At 45.1% G+C, this 27,537-nt stretch overlaps 1 protein-coding gene across 1 annotated transcript in view; it reads left to right on the top strand.

Annotated features, from left to right (window-relative positions):
• DNAH14 (dynein axonemal heavy chain 14) overlaps positions 1-27,537 on the top strand; it is a 2,000,441-nt gene that overhangs the window by 619,089 nt on the left and 1,353,815 nt on the right. The window contains exon 29 of the mRNA XM_069608705.1: positions 21,238-21,469. Within this exon, the coding sequence (XP_069464806.1) occupies positions 21,238-21,469 (232 nt within the window). The remainder of the gene's footprint in view (positions 1-21,237; positions 21,470-27,537) is intronic.

Genomic DNA, 27,537 nt, shown 5'->3' with positions numbered 1-27,537 from the left:
CACAGTTTGAGAGCGGAGGTTTATTTCATCAGTGCTGTTGTTTGTTATATGAATATTACCTGGGTTGATAACAATACCAGACTTAGCACTGACCAAATGATTACCTTTGACTTTAGCTGAAAGCCCTGCAGTTTTACGCCCCGTCACTGTGCACATGCTAGGATACATTTTCAATGGACTGGCAGCCTGACTATTATCGGCTCCTTCCAAGCAGCAGTGTGCACCTTTAAACGGAGGCTCTCTCTTGTTCTGCTTTTTCACAGACTTATTTTAGGGTGAACCCTACCACTTTACCCATTAGCGTAACCGTCATGCCACATCATCCCTCTCTACCACCTGTGAAGGCATCATGAAGCAAGACACAGACAACAGATTGAAGTTCAAACAAACATATTTTATTCAACTTAAATGTCAGGATGGATGAAGGCCTAACTTGCCCTAAGCTAAGGTGGGATTTCCCTACCTAAAGAAACTAAGGACAGTCTGAGTCAAAGAGTTCAACTTAAAAGTCTGTCTGTGTCCAACACCTATGCTTGCCCTGACAACTAAAGCTAAACAATGTGTAGGGATGTCAGTAATAAAAGAAATAGTGTTCCAAACAAAGTTCTGGGCTTCTTCCAGCTCCTGGCTTACTACTCATACACCTTTCAAAGTTCAAAACAGTCCCACAAATCTCTCAGGGATCCCTTACCCAAGTTCAAGACAGATAGTTAAAAGTTCAAACCTAGCAGTTCTTAAAGGATTGGGGTCCTCCCCAACCCTCTCACTGAGGGTGATTTCTCCGGCTCACCAATGCACATCTGCTGCAACACAGCCTTTCCATATTTCCATTGACTTGCTTTTTTTGGATATTCACACGTTGAATTCCTCCTTTCACTTGCTTTTCATGCAGGGCACTTGGTCTAGGCACAGTTCACAGACCACACGGTCCACCTATCACAGGTCACGCAACCGATACCACTTTTCAACTGCTTTTGAAACAATTGTCCACTGCTTTCACTTGACAGTGAAAAGTACTTCTTGTATCAGATTATTCTTTTCCAACACTTTATCGTGGTTAACTTGATCACCATTCACTTGGTTATGCTGTGGAACTTCTCTGTCCCATGCAATACAGGTTTTCATTCAACCTCATGTTCCTTGACCACTTGGCTTGTGCCACTACTTGTTTCTCTTCTGACAGCCTTTTTGGGATTTTACTTGCTTTGCCAACACTTGTATTTCATTCCGCTTGCTCTGTGGTATTTGCCACTTGCACCACGTTGCTTTGGTTTCAAAACATTCTTTTAATTTGCTTCATCTCATTGCGGCATTCAGAAATGCTTATTCAATCATACTTTCATGTTGCTTTAATTCTATACGGTATTCAATAATGCTTTCAGTTTGTTCGGTTCTCAAAAACTTATCTGTTTCACCCTTGAAGCTATGTTCATTTATTTTCAAGATTATAAGCACTTGCTTCAGCTTTCAAAAGTACTTATGATGGTTTCCACAATGTTTGACATTGAAGAACAGTGTATTGCCGGTTTTCGGAGCGCCCCGGTATGAGTATTTTCCATCTGCAGTCACCGGCATCAGACAGCCTCTCACGTTGGCTCTGTTCCCTTCTCTGCAGTGATTTCCCGTTTCCACGGCCTCGGCTCCTCTCTTGCGGAGTTTCAAGCAGAGTTCTGCTCGCTCTCCCTCTGGTCTGCAACGACTGGAGTTCTTCAGCACCCCACAGCTCTTGCTTGTGTCTGACACTGGGGGTTCAAAGGACTTCCTGACCTTCTCTGAGCCTGCCTCGGCCCTGGCTTCTTTGGTCTTGGGCATGACACGCATCTCCCGCTCCTGTCTCTCCAGTTTGCCAGCTTCCAGCTCCAAAGCCTCTTCCTCGTCTCAGTACTAGAGCGGTGAAATTACCTACCAGTGTTCATCACTCCGAGTTCCTTCTTCTTCGTCCCAGTACCATAGTGTGTTGAATGATGTAACATGTGGGGAAAGGTGTTACAATAGCCCTCAAATGCCAGGGAAGGGTTAGGTTGGCCTTCAATAGGGAAAGAGTGATACCATGTCTCGCCTGTGGATATCCTCTCCCCATTCCCCAAGGACCCTCGACCCAGGAGATCCTCCCTCACTTCTCCACCCCCAGGGTCAGGCTCCAAAGAAGATGGCCTTTCCCTGGCCACCTGAGAAGAGGATCCCAGGGTAGTAGGTGTGAGGATACCTTCAGGTTTCTCTCACATCCCAACCCCCAAAATGGCTCCAAAATGAGAATGACATAGTATTCACCACTGATGAAATAGACCATATTGTGTTATATGTTATATTTCATCAGTGGTTCAGACAAAAATCATAATCAAATTCAGGACAATGTATTAAAATACAAACAAAATAACCACATTACATATTCAGTGACCCATTCCTTCTGAGGAGCTTTTTTTTTTTGAAAAGCAACATGTTTTTGAAACAAGAAGTTTTCATTCTTTTCTGGAAGCAGAGGTGATTCTGCTCGGATCCAAAGGGCAGAGGAAGATCATATAAAGCAGAGACATTGGCATTAATAAGTGTTCCTGTCTCTTCTTCCAGAAGGGTGCAGCGATGAGGGTATTGGCGCTGGAGGACCCGAGACATCTACAATGGCAATACATTCTTGCCTTTCGGATGCAGTATCCAGATCCAATGTTCCAAAAGGCTCTCTGCATGATACAAGGGGTCTTAAATTAAATCCCAGGCTGCAACAGGAAGCTCACCCAGAAAAGGACTTTCACCGGGTGCTTCAGATGTGGTGTCTGAGACATGCTCCCTCTCTTAGGAAATGCTGTTGCAGCCCCCTGCAGCTAAGGTCCCTGCAGCGAAGGACAGATCCCACAGAAGCAGCGCCAGATGGTGTCTGCCGGTGCCAGCCAGAGATGCAAGAAGCCTGCAGCCCCAACCTGCTACAACAAGCTACGACTGCTAAAATAGGTGTGGTGGGTCAGGAGGGGGCAGCAATCACTGCACCCCACTAAACTGACCCACCCGTCTATTTACACCATTTATCTTATCACACCCCTCATAAGCATCTCAGTGAACTGTATTGAAAGTCAATTTTCCTTTTTGCATTGCTTTTGTGCTGAAACTAGAAAGTTTCCCCTCTTTTTAGGAACATCAAATCTAGGCAGTTTTGCAGTGCATTGTCCCCCCCTGTCTTCCATCCACACTGCTCCTGCATTCCCCTGTGGTGTGTTGCCTGGTTGCTGCCTTTTGTGTGCCTCCTTCTGTGTGTACCCTCCCCCTCTTGTGCTTCCTGTGGTGCGCAGGTGTGGCTGTTGACTCTCTTCCTCCCGCACTCTTCCTTCTTACCTCTTTGCACCCTCTAAGGTGCTCTCAATCTCTCCCATCTTCTCAAACTGCTACTCTACTCCTATCCTATCCCTCTCAGTAAGTCAAGAAGGAAATGGTTCAAGAGGGAAATCCTGGTCTGCAACCGAGTCCTCCCTATTGCTGATACCCACATCAGCGCTTCCACCAGGCAGACTCTAACCAACATCGTCTTTTTTGTTCCCTCTCCAGACCTATGGACCCCTCATATGGTCTCTGTTCTCTCTCCATTACCTCCTCACCCATTCATGGTGGCACATGGCGGGTGGTCCTCATTGCCCCCTTCCAATCTTCCAAGACCATCATGAATGTCTATCTAAATGGTACAGTCATGCTGAAGAGCTCTCAGCCCAATCGCCTCCTTCTTGATAGGCATCTCCTGTGTCTCATACATTTCTTCCCTTCTACTGCCACCCCTTCTGACACCTCTCTGGCCCCTCTGCATCCTCCATCCCCCTCCTCCTCTCTGACCCCTATGCTACCTCCTTCCTCCTCCACATCCTGCCTTCTTCTCCTCTCTTTCCCCTCTGCCACCTGCTTCATCCTCCTCCTCTTTGGCCCCTATGCCACCTCTGTCTACTGCCTCTACCCACTTCCAGCCGTTCTACTGCCTCTTCTGGGTGTACCTCACTCCTGCACCCCTCCCCGGAAGTTTTTCAAATGTGGCAACCTGCTCCACATAGCTACTCTCAACTCTCGCTCTGCTGTCAAACATTCCTCTGTGGTTAAACAACAAAAAGGGAAATCCACATACATAAACCTGTATGGATATAAAATTAATTATCCTACAATTTGAATAGGCTTGTTCGTGTGCTCAAATGAGTCATCAAAAGGGGAAAAGAAAGGAATACTGATGTGGCTACAAGTTGTCAATATTTATTATAGAGACTAAGTGTTTGTTTTTAGATCATTAATATGAAAAACAAGTAAATAGTTGAAGAAAATTACTAACAAATGAACAAGTTGTCACAAAGAAAACATATTGATGGGAACAAGAAAAGATACATTGGTAAATCAAAGAATCAAAGGGTTACGTATTGACATCCAGAGGTTGTATTCACCAACAAAAAGACACATTGAATAATGTAATCATCATGTGTGTACCCAGTAGTGGACCTAACTCTTACTAGGCTGGAGTGTCAGAGACCTAAATTTGGAAATCCTGACTTGTTGGTTATACAAGTGTGATGGTCTTGTTTATATTCATGATCAAGGCTTGATCATGACTGGTTTTGTTAGAATTCCGCATTTCCCCTTTTGATGACTCATTTGAGCACAAGAACAAGCCTATTCAAATTGTAGGATAATTAATTTTATAACGATACCGGTTTATATATGTGGATTTCCCTTTTTGTTGTTTAACTACTGTATATTGTCCCCAAATCCACATTCACAAGAAGGGACAACGCTATTTTTTGTCTATTAGTCAAACATTCCTCTGACATCTGTCACTTCCTCGAAGACTTTGACCTGGATATCCTCGCTCTCACTGAGGCATGGTTCACGGTGAGCTCTGCCACATGTTTTGACACTCTCCTCCCTGAGGGTTACAAGATCCGCTCCAAACCCAGAACCAACCGACACAGAGGTGGAGTGGCCCTGATCTTTCCGGAATCGGTTCCTGCTTCTGTCATTCCTATGGAGGCTTACTCCTCCTTTGAATGCCCAGTTTGCACGCTCTCTATCTGTCCTAGCCTCTCTGAATGTGGCCACCATCTACAGGCCACCTGGCCAAATCACCCTCTTTTTCTCAGAATGAGCTGACATCTCTCCTTCCCTCCTTGCCTCCACCTCTCTGGTCCGACACACTCTGCTGGACACACCTTGGATGTTCTCATCTCCTCAGATATCCCTTTCTCTAACCCTCTCACCACTCCTCTCTCTTGGACTGACCACTCTCTGCTCCATTCTCACCAGAAACGTTTTGCCCCTCAAGCTAAGCCTTCCCCAACACTGCCACCTTCCTTTTGGTCATTCCGCCCATGAAGCGAGTGTCAGTGGACGCCTTTCCTCTACCTTTCCTGCTCAGCCTACTTCAGCGGCTGACTTGCACTCTGACACAGCCCTCTCTAACCTGCAGATCTCCATCTCCAACACTCTGTACATCCTTGCCCCTGTAATGACTATCCGTCTGAAGCCTACCTCCAAGTGCAACTCTTGGTAGGACTCCGACCTCACCGCCTTGAAACGCAAGTGCAGGGTGACTGAAAGGAAATGGAGGGTTTCGGGCACATCCTCTGACAAACTGGTCTGCTGCCTGCTCCAAAGGCAATACAGACTTTGTCCTCTCCAAGAAGAGGGTCCATATCCAAGCCTGCACCTCTGCAGCCTCTAACAACACGGCCAAGCTCTTTAAAATCTGCAAGTATCTGGCCAGACCTACTGCAGGCTCAACCTCTACCATTCCCTGCCAGGCCCTCTGTATGGCTCTGGCCTCTCATGTCACCACTAAAATACAGTACAGCCTGTCCTCGCTTTCCTCTCCATCTCCCAGGCCCCTTTTGGCCGCCTCTCCCTCTTCTCTTCCTTTTTACTCTGACAACACGTGACAATGTCTCTAGACAAGTCCGATGTATGAAAGTGTCATCCAAACAGGTGCTCCCCTGCTCTTCCAGAACCATCGAGGACCACATTGCCACCGTCGCTCCATCCTTGACCGATTTCTGAAATCACTCTTTTGCCGCTGGATCTTTCCCCTCTCCCTCCACAAGCACTCCCTTGTGCACCCCCCCTAACAAAGCCTTCTGCTGATCCTACATGCCCAGCAAACTATCGCCCGATTTCTATCACTCCTTTCCTGGGCAAACGCATGGAAAAGTTGGCCATCTCCCAGTTTACACTCCACACTGAATCTGTTGGCTGCCTCCAGGACCATCAGTCTGGCTTGAGAGCAGGCAGAGGCATGGAAACTGCTCTCCTGAACACCAGTGCAGGTTCGCTCTCTAACCTTGACTCCAGCTCTCCCTCTGTCCTCATCCTCCTTGATCTTTCCTCTGCTCTCGACACAGTCAATCATGTCACCCTGATCAACAGACTGCGTGTGACTACATCACGGATCAGGCCCTGGCGTGGCTGTCCTCCTTCCTCTTGGAACGTCCCTCCCTGGTCCAACTTGGGTCCTTTCTCTCCACCATCTCTCTCTCTCCACATGCAGTGTCCCCCAGTGCTCTGTCCTCTCACCCTTGCTCTTCAATGTCTATTTGGCCCCTTTGGCCCACCTGATCTCCACCTTCTCTTCTATCTTTCAGTGTTATGCGGATGACACTCAGCTCTCTTTCAGGCTTCCCTCAGCCCCCTCTCCTCCCTCACTCATTCGTGACTATCTGCGATTCACGATTGGTGTGCCACGACCAATTTCTGCCTTAAGGCCAGTAGGATGGAGATCCTTCTCTTTGGGACCCCTGCTCCCTCTTTCCCTCTCTCACTCTGGCTGCCCTCCTTAGCACCTCTAACATCGCCTTCCTTGAGGCAAAAAACCTTGGCATAATCTTCAACTCCACTCTCTCCTTCTCTCTTCACATCACGGACCTTGCCCAAAAGGCCCACTTCCAGCTGCACCTCCTCAGAGGTATTCTACCTTGCCTCACTTTCCCACAGAAGCTCACTGTCTCCAGAGCTCTGGTTCCCTCCCAGCTGGATTGCTGCAACAGCCTTTTCTCAGTTTGCCTACCTCTATTCTTTGCCCCCTGCAACTAATCCAGAACAGGACCGCAAAACTTATCTTTGGCCTCAGGCCCAGGGCTGCTCACTAGAGCTGGGCATTACTACTTCTTACCGCACTGTCAGATTGATATTGACAAGTTTGCAGTGGGTTCAATTTCACCCAACGTGAGTTCATTTCGGATATACGTCAGCGAGACAAGTTCCTTCTACGAGCTCGCTTTCTGGCAAGCCTGACAACGTTTGAGCTACCCAGTTACAAACAAGGTCACGGGATGGCTGCCAGTTCCTGAATCATGGATCTTAGTGAATTATACCTTTGTTCAACTTTTTGTTCCTGAAGATGATGACCTAAATTACCCAAGTCATTGAAACCGGTCGACCACTTGCTGCCTTAATATCCCTGAAGCAGTAGGGATACTCCTTTTAATTAATGCCTGGATAGTGGCCGGTACTTTGAGCATCATATGCAGTGCTCGTTCCTTGTGGTTTGCAAGAGATTTTAGACAACAGATAGCACCCACTACACATCCATTGAACAGATTTCTCTGTGGGTTAAAAAAAAGGACTGTAATCCATGTAAGATTCCCCTTTGGAATGTTCAGAATGTTAACAAAATCGGACATTAAGGGTCTGCTTCATTTTGTGGGCTATTTGTGTTTTAACCAGATACCCTAAGAAATGATATTTTGAGTAGAGGGATAGCTTCCTTTCTCTTTTCTTTTAGATAGGCGGCACACCGTCGCCAACCTAGCGATAGCTCACCCTGACAGGGACAGGTTGTGCTTCTTCCTAGGTACAGGGGGCAGATCTCTCTGTTCGGATGGCGCCTCCCTCTGGAACAGCCTCCCTGTCTCTCTGAAACTTGAGCAGAACCATCTCCGGTTCCGGAAGCAGCTCAAGACGTTACTATTTGCTTCTGCCTTCTCTCTTCCTATTCCGTGCTGATCTCCTGTCGGAGACTGCACTGGTTACTTGAAACACTTGTGTATAGGCGCGCTATAAATGTCATATCATATCATACAGTTTCTAGTGGTCCTTGAGAATGATTTCTGCATTAAACAATATTGTAATTGGTGTGTGCACCAAACCGTTTTTGGGCACTTACTCAGAGACATGCTACCCTGATTGCACTTCCCCCTTTTCTCTCCCTTGCACTTCCCCCTCTCCTTCCCTTGCACTTCCCCCTCTCCTTCCTTTTGCACTTTTACTGTCGCACTTGCACGATCCGAATGACGCAAGGCCTAGTAGGATTGTTCTTCTTGTCTTCCTTATGTCTTCCTTCCTTTGTCTTGCGGCGCATAGAAAAACATGTGTACAGGCACGTTGTAAATGCAGAATCGTATCATATCCTGTAGAAACTGTCAAGTGCGACCGAGGTTTTTGAAGTCCTTCACTGTTTTGCATGCAGCAGCCACTTCTCCTTGTCGTTAACGTAACGGGTCATAGGTGATAGTGAAGGAGTAGAACATAACAGAAACACACCATTGCTGCACTGTACACACACAAACAACGCATACTAACACTGCACAAAATATCAGAATGCCTTTTTACACCATCAGTCCAACCACTCAAGTTACAATTTTGTGTCCGGTGATACTATAGAAGTCATGTTTTCTGTCATTAAACCAGGCAGAGTTTGCTTTTGCCCATTATAAAACCAGAACTCCATGTCCCAGGATAAAAAATAAGAGGAAGAAACTAAATTGATAAGTGCCTAGAGTTTGGACTAGAATGGATCATGTTGGAAAATGTGGTACATTACTTTGCCATAGAAACACTTGACATAAATACAGCACGTACTGTCCAATCACTCTGATGACCCCATCAGCCCAGAGCAACTATAAAGTCTAACTCACGTCGAGGTCCGCCATTTCCAATCCAGGGCTCACCGAGCATGGTAGATTACTCCATCCATAAATTAGATTCAGTGACGAGAAGCCAACAGAGTTTAGCTGTATCACAGTGTGTTCATCATCCTTTATCAGGGAGTCGATTGATCGATTTTTACATTTATAAAGCGTGCTGCGGCATCAAGGCGCTCTTACATGACCAGTTACTCACACAGTTAGTCATAGAACATGTACAGCGAGACAGAGTATCAAGCAATTTTAACATCAACAGTTAGGCGAACAGTAATGTTTTTAGTGATTTCCGGAAAGGTCCAGTAAGACTGCTCAGCTCTTAGGGTAGGCGAGAATAAGATTCATTGTTTGGCTGCAATGGCAGGGAAACTCAAGCCACCCGCCTTGGCCCATTTAAATTTAGGTTGAATGAGACGGTGGGTCTAGTGCAGTTTGCTTTCAGGATTTTCTCTGCAAGGTAGGTTCTCTGCAATGATTTCACACCAGCAAATGGAAGTACAGCAATAAAGAAATGTCGTTTTCAATGTTATTGTTTAGATTTTGAGAGGTTTAGTGACATTTCGGAGGGTGACAGGTGAAAGAAAGTACAAATCTAGAGTCCACCGTCCTAGATAGGGATGGTTGGCACATGCAATATGGCTTCTTCTGAACCCCCTACAGTATACAATGCTGCAAAACACGTGCCTTATTGTTTAATTATCATCCATTGGTGTGGTAGTAGACTGCAAACTGAATGAGGGAAACCCCAAGAGTTATGATGCTTTGCAGGATTTCCAGAGTAGTATTCTCTATGTCAAAAGCTCCCTTAGCAGTTACTAATAATGGGTCGAATGATTTTAGGCATTGAAGGTAGAGCAAACACAGTACAGTGGTGAAGTGGCTCATGAGAGGTGAAAAAAAAATGAATTCCTATACTGTCATCTCAAAAGTGGGTAGGACAGGAGGATAAAGGGTACACACGGTGCATACAAGTCTTCAGTTGAATTGTTTAATAGAAGGCTTCCTTAAGTGCAGCCGTCAATGTTCGTTGTATTAATGGGGGGCTATTGATAATTTTCCATCCTGGGTAGACTAAAATCACCCATATGAAAAGGTGGCATTGTAAGCAGCCAAAAGCACTATGAGACACTTTGCAGGAGATGGATATCTCCATATTAGTGGGGCGCCCTCACCCTCCATCAACCCAATACAAAATTAAAATGAAAGAAAATAAAAAGGCGTACCAAACAGTATCAAACATTTTAGTAAAGAGACCTCATTCGATTTTATTTAGATTTTCACACAAAGCATGCCTTTTCAACACTAAATAAATCACATTGCAATGTGCAGAGCAAGTCCGTATGGAGATGCTCTGACCCCAAAGTGACCCAAACCATATTTCAAAAGAAAGAAATTTGAAAAAGGCGACCCGAAAAAAAAAGGTTGCTGAATTAGAATATTCAGAAGTGTAATGCGTAATGCTGAGACTGCAGTCTCAGGCAGTCTAAGTTGCTTTCTGCTCCTGTGTCCAGCCTGTTCCCTGTGTCTATTGGCTTTGTGAGGACCCACTCATAACCTGCTTTTGGCCGCTGAGTCGACCGCTGAGTTGACTGCAGTCTCAGGCAGTCTATGGCAGCAGAGGTGCGCAGGTCTGCCGAGGAAGACGGTCGCTTCCTGAGAAATACGCGCCTGCGGCGCGTGGAGATGGCCATGAAGGAGGCGGACGCTACATTGAATGGTGGCTCTCGACCTGAAGATGCAGTGGTACCAGGTAGGAGAGGCCACTTAAACTAGTATGCAGTCCAAGCAGTTCAAACCCCTCCTTACCTCTTTCAGCCCGGCGAGCGGGCAGAGAGTTCCTTCAAACTTATGACAGACGTGAGAGCTGACCCATCCTCAGCTACACACGTGCAGCCTCTGTCTTCTGGGGCGGCAAAGCTTGTAAACAGCCTGAAGCTTCAGGAGTGTTCCAAGGGGGTGGACGCGGACACATCCATGACAATGGATATTCTAGGACTACCTATGGACTCACTGAAAAACGTTAATAACGAGGAATTATTGACGGTGAGAGAGGGCCAGGTGGATGGAGAGGTGCTTGAACCTAGTCACGCATTTAGCTCCCTCCCGAAACATCAAACAACTATGGACTCGACCTTAATGGAAATGAAAGAGAATTCGGAACTTACAAAACCACTGGCTATAACAGATGAATTTCTGAATTACTCAGATCAGCCACCTAGGGGAAAAAAACTCAGACGGATTCAATATTCCACCAACAATTCAAATAGACATTAATCCAAAAATTGAAGATTTCCACACACTGACCAAACAGGCTCACTACTTTCCCTGTTAGAGGATGACTCCCATTCAGTGACAGAATGTGAAGTGACCCAGGATAAGGACATAAATAATTCTAGCCAAACAATACCTGAAGAAATTCCTGAATCATTCACGTCTGAGCCATCCCATTCAAACGACCTTAAGAACTCGAAGCCTGTGATAAAGGAAATGGATAAAGTTGCATTTAATGGCAAGCATCCCAGTAAGATCAAAGGCCCTATCAAGACTTGGAAGAAACCAATAAGGTCTAATGATACAGCAACACATAATTTACAATGTCGATCTGCTGTAAACAAGCAGAGGGAAAAAATGTGCAATATTCCTAGAACACGCGCACTCTTAAGAAGACCGTAAGGCCAACGCCGCGACCAAAGGCCCTCCCTTATAACCTTTTGGTGGATTTCTTCAAGAAAAAAAGGATTGGGACCTGTGAAGCTCCGGTTGAACTTTTGGATGCTGAGATCCTAGAAGGTGCAGAAGATACGTCGGCCCAGAATGTGCTGAAGAGTTCTAAGTCTCCCGGGAGACTTCCTGGGGTGAATGATAATGCTACAAGACAGGCTGAAAAAAGTCCAACGCCTCTAAGGTGGCATTTTCAAAAGCCAGCGGGCTGCAACCGGAGCATGGTGGCAATGATATTTGGCACCCCCCCATACCCCCACTTAAAATCATTGGGGCTCCTGAACTTGCTCTGGGTAAGGACAAGGAGATGCCCCCTTTACCCAAAGCTACACTCAGAGTCATAATAATTCATCATTGGGTGAATTCCGGTCTGAGGTACCAGCGCTGGACCCAGTGGCGGAAGGTCAGACGCAGAGCCCAAGTCGCCTCAGGACAACAGAGGAGTCGAGGGAGCAAAGTGTGGTAACTTTGTGCGATCCGCTGAAATTACCAAAGGACAACAGGGCTCATTCAGCGTGGAACAAGACCAACTTAGAGTCAAAACCGAAGCCCTACATGCGCCCTACGACGCCGCCTCAAAACAGACGATTGAGTGAAATTTCACAAACCATAAGTAAGGAATCCCCTCATAAACAAACGGACTTGTTAGCAATAATGTCGACGATGACAATAGCCTTGGTCCCTTCAGCAAGCTCTACGAAGCACTGAATGAAACTTTAAAAGACCATACCACGATGACAGCTTTAATGCACACTAAGTTGTCATATTTGGAAGGCTATGTAATGGCAAAGACAAATGAAAAACCAAACCTGAGAGATCAAACTACTGACATTCCACCTTGGACAAACATTGCCCAGGATTTGGATCGAAGTAAACTAGACTCAGAGAGAAGATCCCAACGCTCAGTATGTTCGCAAACAACTAAGGCAGAAGTCTTAAAGGCTGCTATAGCCAAAAAGACGGACGAAGTGAGAGTTGATTTAACATCCGAAAACATGGCTGATAAGCAACGAGATGCCAACTTAACGCCTCATTCTATACAAATGGATCAACCATTCAGAAAGATGAAAGTAAATCATACAGCCCAGCAAGGCAACCTCGGAAGGAAGAAAATCGGTTCCATGTAATAATGTCGCCACAAAAAACTCGCCATACAAAAATATCGCCGAAAAATTGATGTTTTTTATGGCGACATTATTGCATGGAACATGCGGGGGACACCCCCGCAACCCTGAAATTACTATTATTTAAAAAAAAAAAAAATTATTTTTACCCCTGTGCCCATATATATATATGGTCACCCAAATAATATCGCCACAACCTTTTCCTGGCGATATTATTTACAGCGACCATATATATGGGGATAATATTACCTGATACCAGAAAATCAACGGTTGTATAGCATCGGCTCCTCAGGACCAGATCTCAAACATAACACTTCTTGGTCAAGGCAGAGGAAAAAATGAATCGGCTTAAGACGGGAGGAAAGCAACCCGCAGGTTTTGGCATTTTCTCACTGAAAACTAATGCGAGTTTGGAGGATGAGACCTCAAAAGCTGCAAATAGAGATCTGCAAGTACAGCTAACTTCGGCCTCAGACGGGCAAGATATAAACAAAACGCTTGCATAGCTCACAAGAACTTGAGCTGCTCCAATCAACCAAAAACAAAGTGTCACAGTATTAAAACTTAAGGACAAGGAAAAAACAACTGTTCCGTCCATTGTTGAAGATGACCAAGAACTATCTATTGACTGAAGAGAAAAGCTGACGAACATCGAGACCACTCTCTACCTCTTGAGCCAAAGAAGAAAATTATGATAATGGGGTCGACTTCCCCAACCTTCCTAACTACGGAGGAAAAACGCAAAAGGACTTTAAATAATGAAGTTAGAACCAACCACGTAAATCATTCCTAGTGATGTAAGCAGACGAAGGCCACTTACTAAGAACAGTGAATTGCTTGAATAAAGCTATAAAGCTCCTTCATTATTTGACCACAAGAGAGATTTGACCTCAGCCCACCGCAGATCACTTCAAAGACGATTTGACAGGCGGGTTGAAAGAGTACAAGAGAGAGAGAGAGATCTCGAAGTCCCAAAGCACCGGCTCGTGACACTCAAGACCTTAATTCAAGATCAAATGGGCGGACTTACAACAATAAAAACAAAACATACAGTAGCCGAACTTTTCACTTTTCAGCTGCACGCGTACTGGACCTCGAGGATAGCCTGATCTTAAATTGGAGAACAATAATGAAATTATTTAATCATATCCTGAGTTTGAGACAACTATGCTGGCAGGACATAAAGATTGTCAATCCCAGTCCAAATGGTTGTAAGGACTGCTCATATCTTCACATCGAATCATCGGTAGTTAAATGTATGCTACGTGAAGCAACCAAGAATGTATTAATCATGGGGTATGATCTACAAGAAATTCATACCAATGAAGGTGTGTGCGAGCATCCATCTGAAAGGGTAAGCAATCACAATTCGAGATACCCATCCTTTGGTCACAGGTCTGCGGCAGGGAAGGAACGTAAAAAGCCACATGATAGACATAATTTCTCTTTCAAGCCTGTCCAAGAAGACTCATTTAAATACTATTGAAACCAAAAGACAAGAAATCAACCTATGAGATCATCAAAAGGGGGCATCATTGGCGGCAGATATGAAAAATCCAGCTCCCATATACCCAGTGAAAAAGAAGGTGAAATGATATACCAGGACATGGACAGACTGCCAAAGGGTCCAATGCCGAAACTGAAAATAACCTTTGAGCAAGATCTAGCTGAAGTAAAACTCGCAACTTTAACCAATACATCGTCGAAATTGAAAAGTGATGAAGATAAAAGAAAATGGGCCTGGATTCCTTTGGCCTTGCATCTCAACCACTTAACTAGCCATTAAAAAAAATCATAACGAGACATTAAGCGATCTTAAGGGAGGAACATGCAACGACTCAAATAGTCATCAAAAATTTGACCATAGGCTACTGGAATACCAGAGGGTTTGGTCATTTGACCTCACAAAGCAATGTCAGTTTGGGAAACAAAAGGGCACTAAAGGTCGCCCAATATCTGGCCTTTAAACAGCTATTCGATCTGGCAGTGGTTTACATTTGAAAACGATGATACTTTCAACAGCATTTATTCAGGCCTCCTTGGTCTCCTGGCAATGATCAAAACCACCAGCTACTCAAGAAAAGATTGACAACATGTTATTTGTGTACACCTACTGGAATCCAAGCGCCATAAACAACGATAATAATCGACGAGGCTAATGATGTTCATCAAGTAAAGCACATAATAATTAATGGAGATCTTAATGCGACCTGCCCAGAAATAGGGGACAAAAAGCTTCACCTATCAAGATGGAGAGAGGGCGACAATGGGCAGCTTTAATAGACTCCAAAAATGTTCATAATTTGCATTGGATGACCTATAACAATCAATCAAAAATCCCCACATGGGAAAGGGATGGCCAAGTTGGAACTATTGACCACACATATGTATCGAGAGAATTTCTTTCTCTCTAATTGACAGCTTTAAAGTGAAAAGAACAACACAAAATGATCACAACATGTTGATTACATCATGGAAATCCCCAGTGATCCCCCGACTACAAATGTTGGCTGAAGTGGAAAACTGTGATGGTGACACCTGTCTCAGATTAACAGAAGAAGCGATTAGGTTTATGACAAAACAATATCAGGGTTGCAATTTGACTGATTAGATAGGGGTAACCTAGAAGTTGATTATCATCCACTATTGACTGCCTATCGATCAAGAAACGGAAAGGGGCAACTCACCTCAAAATCATTCATTCACACGTATAGCCAACTGCTGGTTAAGAAGAGAAAAACCTTGCGACAAATAAAGCGAGCCGCAAGCAAATCAAACTCTGCTGAAAATAAGCAACAGGCCAAGGACGCTGTAAAGACCTGTAGAAACAGGTTGCGAAACCATAGAATCTGCATGTATCAAGAGGACTCAGAGCTAATGCTACTCGCTGTATGTGGTAGGAAACCCAGAGAGTTCTGGTCATTAAGTCCTGTACAAAGGAAGTTAATGACACCCTACAAACAACATTGGGAAGCAGAAGTGGGTAGATCATTTCAAAGACCTCTACAAAAAACTAGACTGGGATCAATCAAACTCCCAAGCACAACTAGCTACATCTTGGGAGATTTCACACAACACTGAGACGATTTTAACAAAGATCATTAAGCTAAATCGTTCTAGAGCCCCAAGCCCAGACAGGATCACTAACTTTGATTTGAAGAAACATCCAGGGGATTGGGCTCTTTTCACCAGTGAAGTGTTCTAGAACTGCGTGCAATCAAAATCAATACCATCTTTTTGGAAGACGGCTAATGTGGTGCCAATTTTTTAAAAGGCTGCTAAAGAAAATCCACTGCATTATTGCCCAATTGCGCTCTTAGACACAATTGGTAAAGTCTTTGGTTCGCTTGCATTGGACAGTTTCCAGGAATGGACAAAGCAGGCTGGGTGTACTGATCCTTTCCAGAGGGGTTTTGTTAAAAATATGAGAATAACCACGAACATCCTATTGTTGAGTACCCTGAAAGCCAAGGTCATGGAGGGAAGGCCCCGTGTCTTTATGGCTTTTGTTCACCTCGTCCAGACTTTTGACCAGGTCAACCGAGAAACCCTCTGGAGGAAACTGGATAACTGGAAATGCCCCAGCTCTATCCTGGAGCCAATAAAGGCCCTCTACTCTGGAACATTGATGCAAGTTAGACTCAGTCGAGCAGGGCTCTTGTCGTAGAAGATCATCATGGCAAGAGGCGTTAAACAGGGATGCCCCTTGGCACCAGCTCGTACAATTCTTACATCGCAGATTTTAAGAACTATGAGGAAAGGATCAAAGCATTCCATCTGACATTAGGCGATTTGAAAGTGTCGAGATGACTTTACGCCGATGTCATCATTCTATTGGACCACACGGCGGTAGGTCTCCAGAAGAAATTGAACAACTTGTGAGTTTATATTAAGCAAAACAATCTGGAACTCAATAAAGCAAAAACAAAAATAATGTCTTTTGAAAAAACATCAAAGAAGATGGAACAACTCAAATGGTATATAGATGGAGTCCAATTGGAAAAGGTCGAGAGTTTTAAATACCTGGGAATAACTCTGAATAACAGCCTTTTGGAAACTCCAATGCAGATAATTCCGTATGAAAAGATCAAATCATTGACAGCACAGACTAAGGCTGTGGATAGGAAATGTGGCCGTTTCTCGTCCATCCCAGTTTTTTACTTTTATAAGGCCAAAGTGGTCCCAGGGCTAATCTACGGAGCGGAAGCCATGCCTTACATTCCAGCAAAAATTTGGCAAAAACTGGAAGGCCTTTTTTGGTGCAAAGTTCTGGCCTTACCACAGTCGACTCCTGTAGCATCGATTCGTCAGGAACTGAGCTTAATGTCATTAAGTGCGGTGGTTGCACGTAACACTCTAATGCTGTATAGGAAGGTTTTCCTCCCCTCAAGTCCAATGATCTTTGAGATCATCAGCAGAGAATTAGACGGAGGGAACATTAAACATGTTAACAAAATGGTCGGCGGAGAACAAGCACGAAACGAGATAGGAAGCTCGGAAGACGAACTTATGAACAATCCCACTAAAGTCAAAAAGAGACTGTTGGAACTTGATTGGATAAATACTCTGGAAACAGCAGCGAAATATAAGCTAACTATGAGCCTGCCGACCAACTCTAAGAGAGTAAATCAAGTTATGACTTATCTGGCTAATTTCCCCAACAAGAGGATACAGCACAGTTTCTTGCAAATACGTTTAAACCTGCTAAAAACAAACGAAATCCTTGCAATAAGAAGCAACTCAAGTTCCAACAAATGCCGTTTTTGTAAAAAGCCAGACCAAGTAGAAACAACCAGACACCTGCTACTATCGTGCCTAGGAACGCAAGAGGAAAGATCCATTTACCTGGGACATATCTTTGCTGATTTACATGTATATGAAGAGGAAGTATGGTGGGCTCTCCTAAGGCGTGGCGACAAAACTTCTTGGGTGATAGCTGCATCACAGTTTTTTCACAATATTGGTTTGGACCAAATTCCTGGGACTGAGTGAGAAGTCGCAGACCTTCTTACGAATATGGGGTAACTGTGGTGATGAATCTTCTAAGATCGGAAAGAATTTTAGCTCCTCCGACTCCACTCCTTACCTTATCTTTTTTTCTTTTTTCTTTTTCTTTCCTCTTAGAAGCGTTTTTTGTTTGTTCTGTTTATTCTGTTCCTGTATAGCTTCTTTAGATCAAACTTGGATCTATCTGGTTTTTGATGGAACCTTTCCTTTTTATTGTTTTTCTGCATTCACTCGGAAAAGGACATGGAGAAATGTACCAAAAGTGTATCCTTGTAAAAATTGTAATACAATTAAAACAAGTAATAAAAAAATGTAAGAAAAAGAATTAGAAAATATGACCGAAACAGTAATACAATTAAAAAAAGTAATAAAAAAATGTAAGAAAAAGAATTAGAAAATATGACCGAAACAGTAGTGCGCACTTCAATAAAGAAGCAAGTTTTAAAAAAGAATTCTTTAGTAATTGAAACTGTGGAGAACAAGCTGACAAAAGGGGTAGGGTGAGGGAATAAGAACCTGTGCACATTGAGCCATGGGCAGATTATTTATTTCATAAGTCATAGCTTATCACTTTGGCTGTCAAGCCATGAGCAAAATTCCTTAGCAAATCATGCATAGGCTTTGACCCCATATTGCCTACAGTATTTGTTTTTGTTCCAGTTCTCAATTGCTAAAGAAAAAGCAGCAAAATAAAATTAAAAAGGAAAATGAGGCCAATAAAAAAGGCGGTGTGATTTGGAGACCTGTCTCACGAATGTTTGTAATTCTGAGTCTAGTGCCCAAGCCACTTTACAACCCACTGTGATGAATCCAGGGAATGTGTCCCTCCTCCACAAGGGGGAGCCTCCACCTTTGGCACTAGGGAGGTGAGTCTGCTACTTAATACCCTACATAGGGGTCAGGGAAAGCAGTATCCCACTGGGTGTGAACCCTGTTCTGGGGACAATGAATGCCCAAGATTCCATCCCACCTACCTTTACTTCAAAATCCCCAATGTTTATTAGTTATGTTTTATTGTGTATAACTGTATTTAACCGTTTTTACAAAAGGAGACCTTTCCTCGTGAGCTTTCTTTTGATACTTGGTTGGTTATATGGGAATTGAACATGGCAATCCAGTACAGGGCCCTGTTGAAGATGTTGGTTTGGTTTCCAATTTTTATTTGTTGCCACTGTATGATGAAGACCAGGACCAGACCAATGGAATCTTCCCTTCATAGAGGAACCTAAATACATTATTCGACATAGAGAGATTAAGGGATCTCGACCACAAGCATCCCCTTATACCAAAGGGATCAACCCTTAAAAAATCAAAACATGAAACTTGTGATCAACAATTGCAACCTGATTTCCGTGGACTCTCTTACTCTACTACATTCATTAGTGGTGTTCCAAAACACATTGCTTGACAGCTTGTATATAGAAAAATACACATATTTTATTTATCATTTTACACAAAAGATTGTTTTACCTTTTTTTAAAAAAAAAATTACATCAGGTTAAAAACCTATGCCTGCTTCTACCAACATCATGTAGAAGACACCTCTCTTCATCTAAATACAGCCAGACATCAACTGAAGAGCGGAGAATCAGCTGGAGAGCGAGAAACACTGAAGTGCGAAGATGCCCAGAGGAGGAAGTTGCTCCCTCACGGGAGGAGCTGAGAGCCCTGTAGCTGTCATGATGGGAGGAGGCCCAAGGAGGCCACTTCAATCATGGTGGAAGCCCCCGACACGCTGGGGACCACTGAGGAAGGAAGCAGAACTGAAAGAAATGGGACGTACTGGCATCCTGTCCCTCTGAGTCCCAGAGTAGGGAGAAGCAACACGGAAACACTGACTGTGCAGACCAGAGCACAGTCAAGAGCGTGAATCTGTATGGGCAAGATAGACCACCTCCACTACAGAGTCCATGCAGGGCTGAGGATACCAATTTCTGCGAGGGGGTGAGCGAACCGAGAAATCAACCAGGGCCATGCAGGCCCGTAGCTCACACTGAGCTAACGACACGAGTACCCCAAAAGGGGGTTGAGAGAAACTATAGACCATGCAGGACTAAAGAACCCCGAAGTCCACGCAGGGCTGAGAAGTCAAGTACCCCATGATGGGGTGAGAAAAGCAACCACAAAAACATGGTTGAACAGGCTCTCAGCCCACAAAGTGCTAACAACTTGAGTGCCCCAGGAAGGGTTGAGAGAAGCAACGAGCCAAGCAGAAATGAGAAGGCCTGTAACCCAAATCTGGTTGAAAATACGTATAACCCAGGAGTGGGGAGAAAAAAGCAATAACCACCAGAGGGCACATGATGCCCATAGCCCATCCCGGGCTGAGAAACGGACTAACTAGCAAGGGGGTAGAACAACAATGAAATCAGAGTGGAGCCTAGCCATGGCTAAGACTGTGAATAACCTAGGAGGAACAGCAAATTAACTTAGTTTTTTGTGTGAGTACTGACGTATTCAGGCCAAGAAAACTAATTCCAGGAGAAAAGGATGAACACGAGACTGGTAAGACTACCTGACATAGTCATTATCTGAGCCAAAACAACAGTTGAGAGACATTTCTGTTTTGTTCGTAGGATGCTACGAAACCAAGAACTGGAAGAGACTGTGAGAACTCTTTGGCTGGCGTCAGATAACCAGCCACCAGAAAGGGGCAGAAACCCTACACTAAGCTGAAGCTTAGGTTCCATTTCTTTCTTTCTCTTCATAGTGGTAGAGCAGGTAGTAGGTTAGCATACATTTGGATGGGTGAGACATCTTGACGAGTACCCATTTGTTGTTTTCTAGCATAGGGAATCCATCATCGAGATATGGTTTAGAGGAGGTTTTCTTTAACTTCTTTATTAAACCATCTGCACCAAACATGTCCTCTTGTCAGTCTACTATGTCTGACTTACCACACCATGTTATAACCATGAAGCCCACACAAGCATAAACATTATCTTTGCATCATACTACACAATACACTTGGGTCAGACAAAACCTTGCACCTGGTTAGCGTGGTTTCCTTCTAGTGACACACCGTGCAGAGTGGAGAGGCGTTGTTGGTTTCTTTCTATGCTTCTCGATTATGTAGGTGTACGGGGGAATAATCAGCCAGCTGACACTTACCAAGACAAGGGGCTTTGTATTGGATCAAAGTGTGCATTGCATCTCTGATGATGTTACAAATATTTATAACAAGTACTGTACTCGTAGTGCCCCCACCCGCACACAAACGTTATCTCTATCGCCATCCCTCTCTCGATCTCTCTCACATGTTTATGATATCAATAAGCGTCTGGCTATGGCACCTAATTAAAAACCCAAAACCATGTGTGTATTCTTGATTGGCTTTCATGCCCTCTCTCTGGAGGGAGACTTGATAGGCGTTCATTGCACCCATTTTTGGTATGTCTTTAGAAAGTATTTTTGGCATATGTCTGCGTCTCTTTTATACAGACACTGCTTAAATTGCATTCAATTATTTGTGTGTTTCCCTCCAACATGCTAGGGATAACATTGTCATACTATTTCAGGCAGCTACGATATGAATGGAATATTCAGAATAACACATGCTATGTGGTTCAAGGCAATGCCTCCTTCATTTATGGCTATGAGTACTTGGGCTGCTCCTCCCGACTGGTTATTACGCCACTCACGGATCGCTGCTGGTTAACGCTAACTGGGGCTCTACACCTGCATCTTGGAGGCTCACCTGCGGGCCCAGCGGGCACAGGAAAGACTGAGACCGTTAAAGACTTGGCAAAAGTAAGATTTATTTGTTCCAAAGTTTTCTAGGTAATACAACTGTAAACCTGTTTATGTTTTCAAGGCTTTTTATTGCTTGGTTAAGATTAAAAGCTACATTCTGTTGAATGATGGTTCAGTTAGGGAAGCAGTCTCAAAAATGCAAGCACAATATTTAGAATGGTCAGGGTACAATATTCTGTTTTACGTCAGGGTATGTCAGGGTGAAGATCTACTTAGCATGGAGATTTAAGAGTAAAGTATTCAGTGAGTAAAATGAGTTTGATGGCATCCAGAAAGATGTCTTTCAGGCATTTAATTAACTGTTTGTGATTTATTTTTAATTGGGCCAGATGTTTGAAGTTCCTTCAATGTTCACTCTGCCTTTAAAAAAACCTTTGTGAAAACATTGTGATGCCCTTTTACATTTTTTTTTAATTAAATTGCCCTTTTTCTTCCCCCCCTTCCAAACAAATAAAGAAAACCTGTGTGAAACCCTTTTGGGCAACCTTTGCCTAAGGCCACCCATCCGTTATGTTTTAGTTCATCCCATTCCTGCTCTGTTTTTGGCAAACTTTTTTTAGAGTTGGGTCAAAAAGGAACTCAGAAGGAACTGTAGGGGAGGCATTGTATCACAAGTATGACACTGACACAATGGGTGAAATTTGTAAAACCTTTATTGAAGTTGTTGGGGTTTGAGAAACCCCTACTTTGGTCTATGACTAAGATGGGAGTAGTCTCGACAATTAAACAATAAACAAAACAGTCCTAGTGGAGTCCATAAAATCAAAAATTGCATATGCTAACAAAAACATAATGGGCCTCATTACGAGTCCGGTGGCAACCAGCTGGTTTTTCTGGCTCGGTTACTGCTGGACTTGTATTACCATTCCGGGACACCAGGGTTGTAATGCCCTGGTAATTCAGGGAGTCACGGAGGCGGAATTCGGTAAATCTCCATTCCCATGAGTCCCATTGGACTCAATGGGAATGGGGAAGTGAAACACCGGCACCATCTCGTGATGGTGCTGGTGTTTCCACGTCCGCCTGCAGGTGGGCGGTGTTAAACCCGCCAGGTCAGACCTGGCGGGAACGCCACCTCCCACCAGCAGGACTCGGGATTGGGTGGTCCGGAATTAACAGTGGCGGCGGGTTTACCGCCACTGTTATTTCCAGACCGCCCGACCCGTAATGAGGCCCAATGTCTGCCCTATCTCTTGTACAAAAAAGTGTATAAAGGAGAAATGTATGCAATAGGAAAAATCAGTGTTCGAAAGAGTACATGTGATTGAACCAGCTCTCCTCCCCATGTTAGACCTCACGGCGTAAGGCTATACCTGTAGGCAGGATGACACACTCGGGCTCGGTTTCGAACACAATAAACAGTTCCAAAACGTGGATTGAGGCCCGCCTGGCCTTCCATGTTAAAATCTTTTTCTGACTTCCAAAATAATGTTTCAACAAAAAGTTCACACAGGTCCCCAGACCCTTCACAACAAAGTTCACGTAGGCCCACCTCTGTCGGGCTCAGACATCTCATAACAAAGTTCACGTAGGTCCTCCTTTGTCGGGCTTAGACTTCTCACTACAAAGTTCAACAAAACTTGCAAGGGGGCTCCCTTCCCTAAACTTATTATACTTCGGGTCTCCCTCTATTGGGCTCGGACCACTTTCTGATGTTGAAGACTTTCGAATGTGTGTGGCTTTTTTTTACAGACGATCGCAGGACCACTTCGACTCAAGGTTCATGGTTTAACTTTCACTTTTGCCATTCATTCGCTTTATTGCTCCAAACGATGTACCTTTCATAGAGACTTTCGAGTGGGCCACTTCCTTTTACCGGACAACTCTGTTACTTGGTATCGCTGATTTCACAGCTGTCCTTACTTCATAGTTAATTCACAGGTCTGCCTTTCTTCGCGTCTCACAACACACGCAATGCATCCTTCACTTACAAAATAATGTTGCTACTTCAAACTTTAACACACAGCGGTCTCTCAACTCACTTGCCAACTCACCGGCTGTGTGCGTCTTTTGCTTGGTTTTGTGATTTCCAATTCACGAGTCAAGGTCAGTACCACAGGCTTGGCCTCACCTCCCCAACTCTGACGTTCACCCAGGAGGGTCGTTGGCACCCCTGAAACACAATGCAGTCTTCACATGTGGGATCCGGCCTTCTCTGTATATTTGTTGCAGCCTGTTGGTGGCAACAACCTCCAGTAGGGAACTCTTGGGGTTCCCGACCCACTGCTCTCATACCTTGGTCCGTCTCTCTGCTCCAGTAGGTTTGCCCTTGTCCCGGAAGCCCTTTTCGTACTTGTGTTCCACCTTGTGTCCTTAGGTTCTGTCTTTTGTTTGTGTGACCCGAGCTAATTGGTATCAGGTGAATGCACTTCGAGTCAAGTGTCTGACTTTACCTGACCCAATTAGCATTAATGTTTTTACTCTTAGTCACCCTCTTCCTCTTCCCAGTGTTTGTGTAAAAAGGGGGGTGGGTGAAGTTGCGATCTCAGAGAATCCTAAAAAAATAGGATGGGTTGGATAAACCAAATAGGGGGGAATACTGCGTCTCACCATCGGCTGCCTCACCCCAACTCCCGAATACTCCTCACCCAGGTCATCCTCCCGCAGTGGTCCACCCCAAAGATCTGGATCCGAAGGCGGTGACCGTGCTCTGGCCACCTGAGAGAGATATCCCCAGGTACCAGCGGATGAGACACCCTCTGGTTTCTCACAGATCTCTTTGAGAGTGCACAGTCTTCCGGGAAGGCAATTGTTAGTACAGGTGTGGCCGCAGTACATGCACAACTTATCAGAATCGAGGCTGACACCTCATCAAAAGAATTAGATTTGATAGGCTTTGGGTATGATGAATGTGCTGTGGCAAGGCTGGATATTATTTTGCAACATGGTAGAAGGCCATCAGGCAATGGGACCCACCAGTGTGAAGAGTCCCATCCAATGGGGAAGGTGCAGGTGGCAACAGCTGACTGGTTGTGGCCGTGGGACAGGAGAAAGATGCAGCAACAATTGAGAAGCTGTTGCTACGTGTGGCTGAGGGTGAGGGGCAGTGGGAGAAGGGAAGACAATGGGGCAGATATGGGCAATGACAACTAAGAGATTGAGCATCATCTGGTGCTAGAACACAAGCAGGCAGAAGCCGGGAAGCTGAAAGCAAAGACCTAAAAGCAGCAGGAGGCGGAACACGAGAAGCTGAATGTGGTGCAAAAGAAGGAGAGACATGGGGAGATGGAACATAAGGGCAAATTAGGGGTAGCTGGATAGAGAGGTAGGAGGCAGCAGGACGTGGGACACAGTGATGCTGAGCAGGAGGAGGTACACTAGGAGGAGATGCAATGCAGGAGGGGCATGATAGTGATGTTAATATGGGAAGAAGAAGCTTAATATGAGCTGTAGTGGCAAAGAGAAGAGTGCCTGACCATGCTGAAGGTACACTTATTGTGAAAGGATCAAGGTGAGCCAAAGCACTGTACCATGCAGTGGTGCGGAGGAAGCATCTGCCAGCACATCTAGAGGAGTTGGTCATTTCCCACTTCCTCATCAAGTGCCACAGCATAAGCAGCAGCTCCAGCTTCCACCAGTGGAACCGGCTGCCGTGGCACCAGTTGCTGTTATAAGACTCATGAGGGTTCCCTGCAGCCTTGGAGGCAGCCAGCATAATCAGCTATGGTATGAGGAGGGAGGAACTCAAGCAAAATATATGTTTCACTAGCTTTATGTGCAGTTAATAGTTGGGGTCAAAGGTAGACAGATTGCCCTCCTGGCAATATGGGTGTGATGCTGAAAATGCATTTTTGGAGGGACAGGGCCTCCTGTCCTTGTCCTACCACTCCTCTCTCTGTATTTTCTCTGTTTTCTGCCACTGTGGTCCCGCCTCGACCTCTGGCAGTGCAGCTATTCATTCTCATCTTTTGGTGAACATCACCGATTGGATACCCTTATGGCACCCCTGGGTGGGGGTACACCCTTGTACCCCTTGTGTGTTTTTGGGCACGTGCATGTGGCCCCCAGAGCAGGGTATGGGCTGGTGGCAGCTACATGCTGACTTGACAATGGCTCTGAGTATCGTCATTTTGGGATACCTAGGCACTGCCATAGGAGACCGCGGACTCCTGACAGAAGGCAAGATGGCCCCTGTGGCGGCTTGGTTTCTGTTGCCTTTTACCTTGTTTCCCAAAGTCCTGGGAAGCCCTTGTCCGTCCCTCCGGAATGGCTGGTGGGTGGAAACACCATATATTTCTCTGTTGTTCCCTTTCCCCCTGACTGGCTGTTGGGTGGAAATACCATATATGGCTCTCGGTCTGCCTCCTGTCAGACTGACTGGACCCTTCCCAGGTGTTGTGTGTTGTGGGTACACCCTTGGGGTGGAATCTTTGTGAATAAAGGGTGTGACCAAAATACTTTATATGTTATGGGTTTCTGGTTTCTGTGTGTGTGAGACACAATGAATGAGACAGCCCTGCTTGAAACTGATATGAATGCAGTTTAGTGTGCTGAAAGGCTGGGTACTTGCCCCAATACACATCTTTTGTTATGGGTGTTTGAGTGAAGTGAATGGTCTAAATGCCTGTCAGCCTGAATGGCTGCCTGCCTGCATAATTGGCTGACTGAGCCAGACTCAACCAGACTAAATGAGGGACAGATGTGTATATCTGGGGACCTCTCATTCACCAATTTGTTCAGTAGCTGAAGTCGAAGGTTAGCAAGAAGAAGCTGCTCCTTGAAGCCCAGATGGAAGCAAAGTCTGCTGCTGCATTTCTTTACCAATCCGAAGCTGTCTTGTGTCTCCCCAAGGACTGATCCAGAGAGGACCTGCAAAGGAGAACTCTCCCTGAGCCACGAGGGACCATTGTGCAAAACTGCTACTCTTCATCAAAGTATCCTGGGAGCCAGTCCTGTGTGCCTGTCATCCGAAGAAGGAGTCTTTGGAGTCCAGAAGAGGAGTGCCAGACATCTCCAGCCAGAGAAGTCCATTGGTGTTACCAAGGGTACGGAGGTGCGTTTCATGACCGCTGGAAGCTGTGGCTGTCTTAATGCCCAGAAAAGGGAATATCCTAGCATAGTGCTGCTGGACACTCGGAGCTGCGAAAGTTCTAAACTGCCTAAGAACATTTGAAAGGACATTCTTGCAGTCACCACTGACCACTTTTTCCCACCGGATAGAGCCCAGAGTCATGGAGTGCTGTAGAAGGTCCACCGGTGGGATTCCCGCTACCAGAAGCTAACAAAGTCGTCCCAACAGTCCAGACTTGGTGAGGGTCTGAGGTCCACTCCAGTGGTCGAGTCCAGGTAGCGTGAAGCCATCCAGAGGTCCTTGTTGCGGCTGCAGCACAGAAGAACCGAAAGTCGAACAACCGCGATATTCCGAACTCCAACACCAAAAGTGACCTGTGCACCCGTCGCCGCCAGAAGTCATTGAAGGTTCCTAGGGGTCTTCTCTTCATCCACCAAGCCTTTAAGGAGACCACAGCAAGTTTCTTCTTCACAGGACTTCTACAGTTAGAGAAATCGTCAACCAATGGAGAGCAACGCAAAGAGCCAAACTGCTGCCATTCTGAAAGACGTTGGTTCCTTTTTATTCTTGGACTCAGCATCCCAATGGCTCCTTCTTCCAAAGGGGGTCCATCCTGGGAGGGAATTGTCGAGTAAAGGCAAGAAACTCTTCCACTTCGCCTGCGAAGGCACCAAGGTACTGTGACGAGGAAAATAATCTTCTAGCCTCAGGAGTCGTCTAGGGGTCCCCGATTCGTCTTGGATCCTGTTCTCCTGTGGCCTCTCAGGTACTTTGGGGTGGTAGAACTTTTTAAAAGAAAGCACAAACGTTATTGAACAATATTGGACTGGGCTGTAAACGACAACATAAGTTACTTCCTAACTTTTCCATTACAAGATGCCCAGGTGGGGGGATCCTGAATCAGAACTACTTGTCTAGCTTAAAGATAACATTCTGCCACTGTTCATAACTAACCTGCCTTTGTTTCCTATTCTCTACTGGTTACACCTTATTTAAGAATTCACCTGCCATTTAATACTGTCTGCGGTTAGTGCAGTTCTTACTGAATTAAAGT

The sequence above is a fragment of the Ambystoma mexicanum genome, chromosome 4q, assembly GCF_040938575.1.
Source record: "Ambystoma mexicanum isolate Mex_15411 chromosome 4q, UKY_AmexF1_1, whole genome shotgun sequence".
Taxonomy (NCBI): Eukaryota; Metazoa; Chordata; class Amphibia; order Caudata; family Ambystomatidae; genus Ambystoma; species Ambystoma mexicanum.
This window is presented reverse-complemented; position numbering and strand designations above follow the sequence as displayed.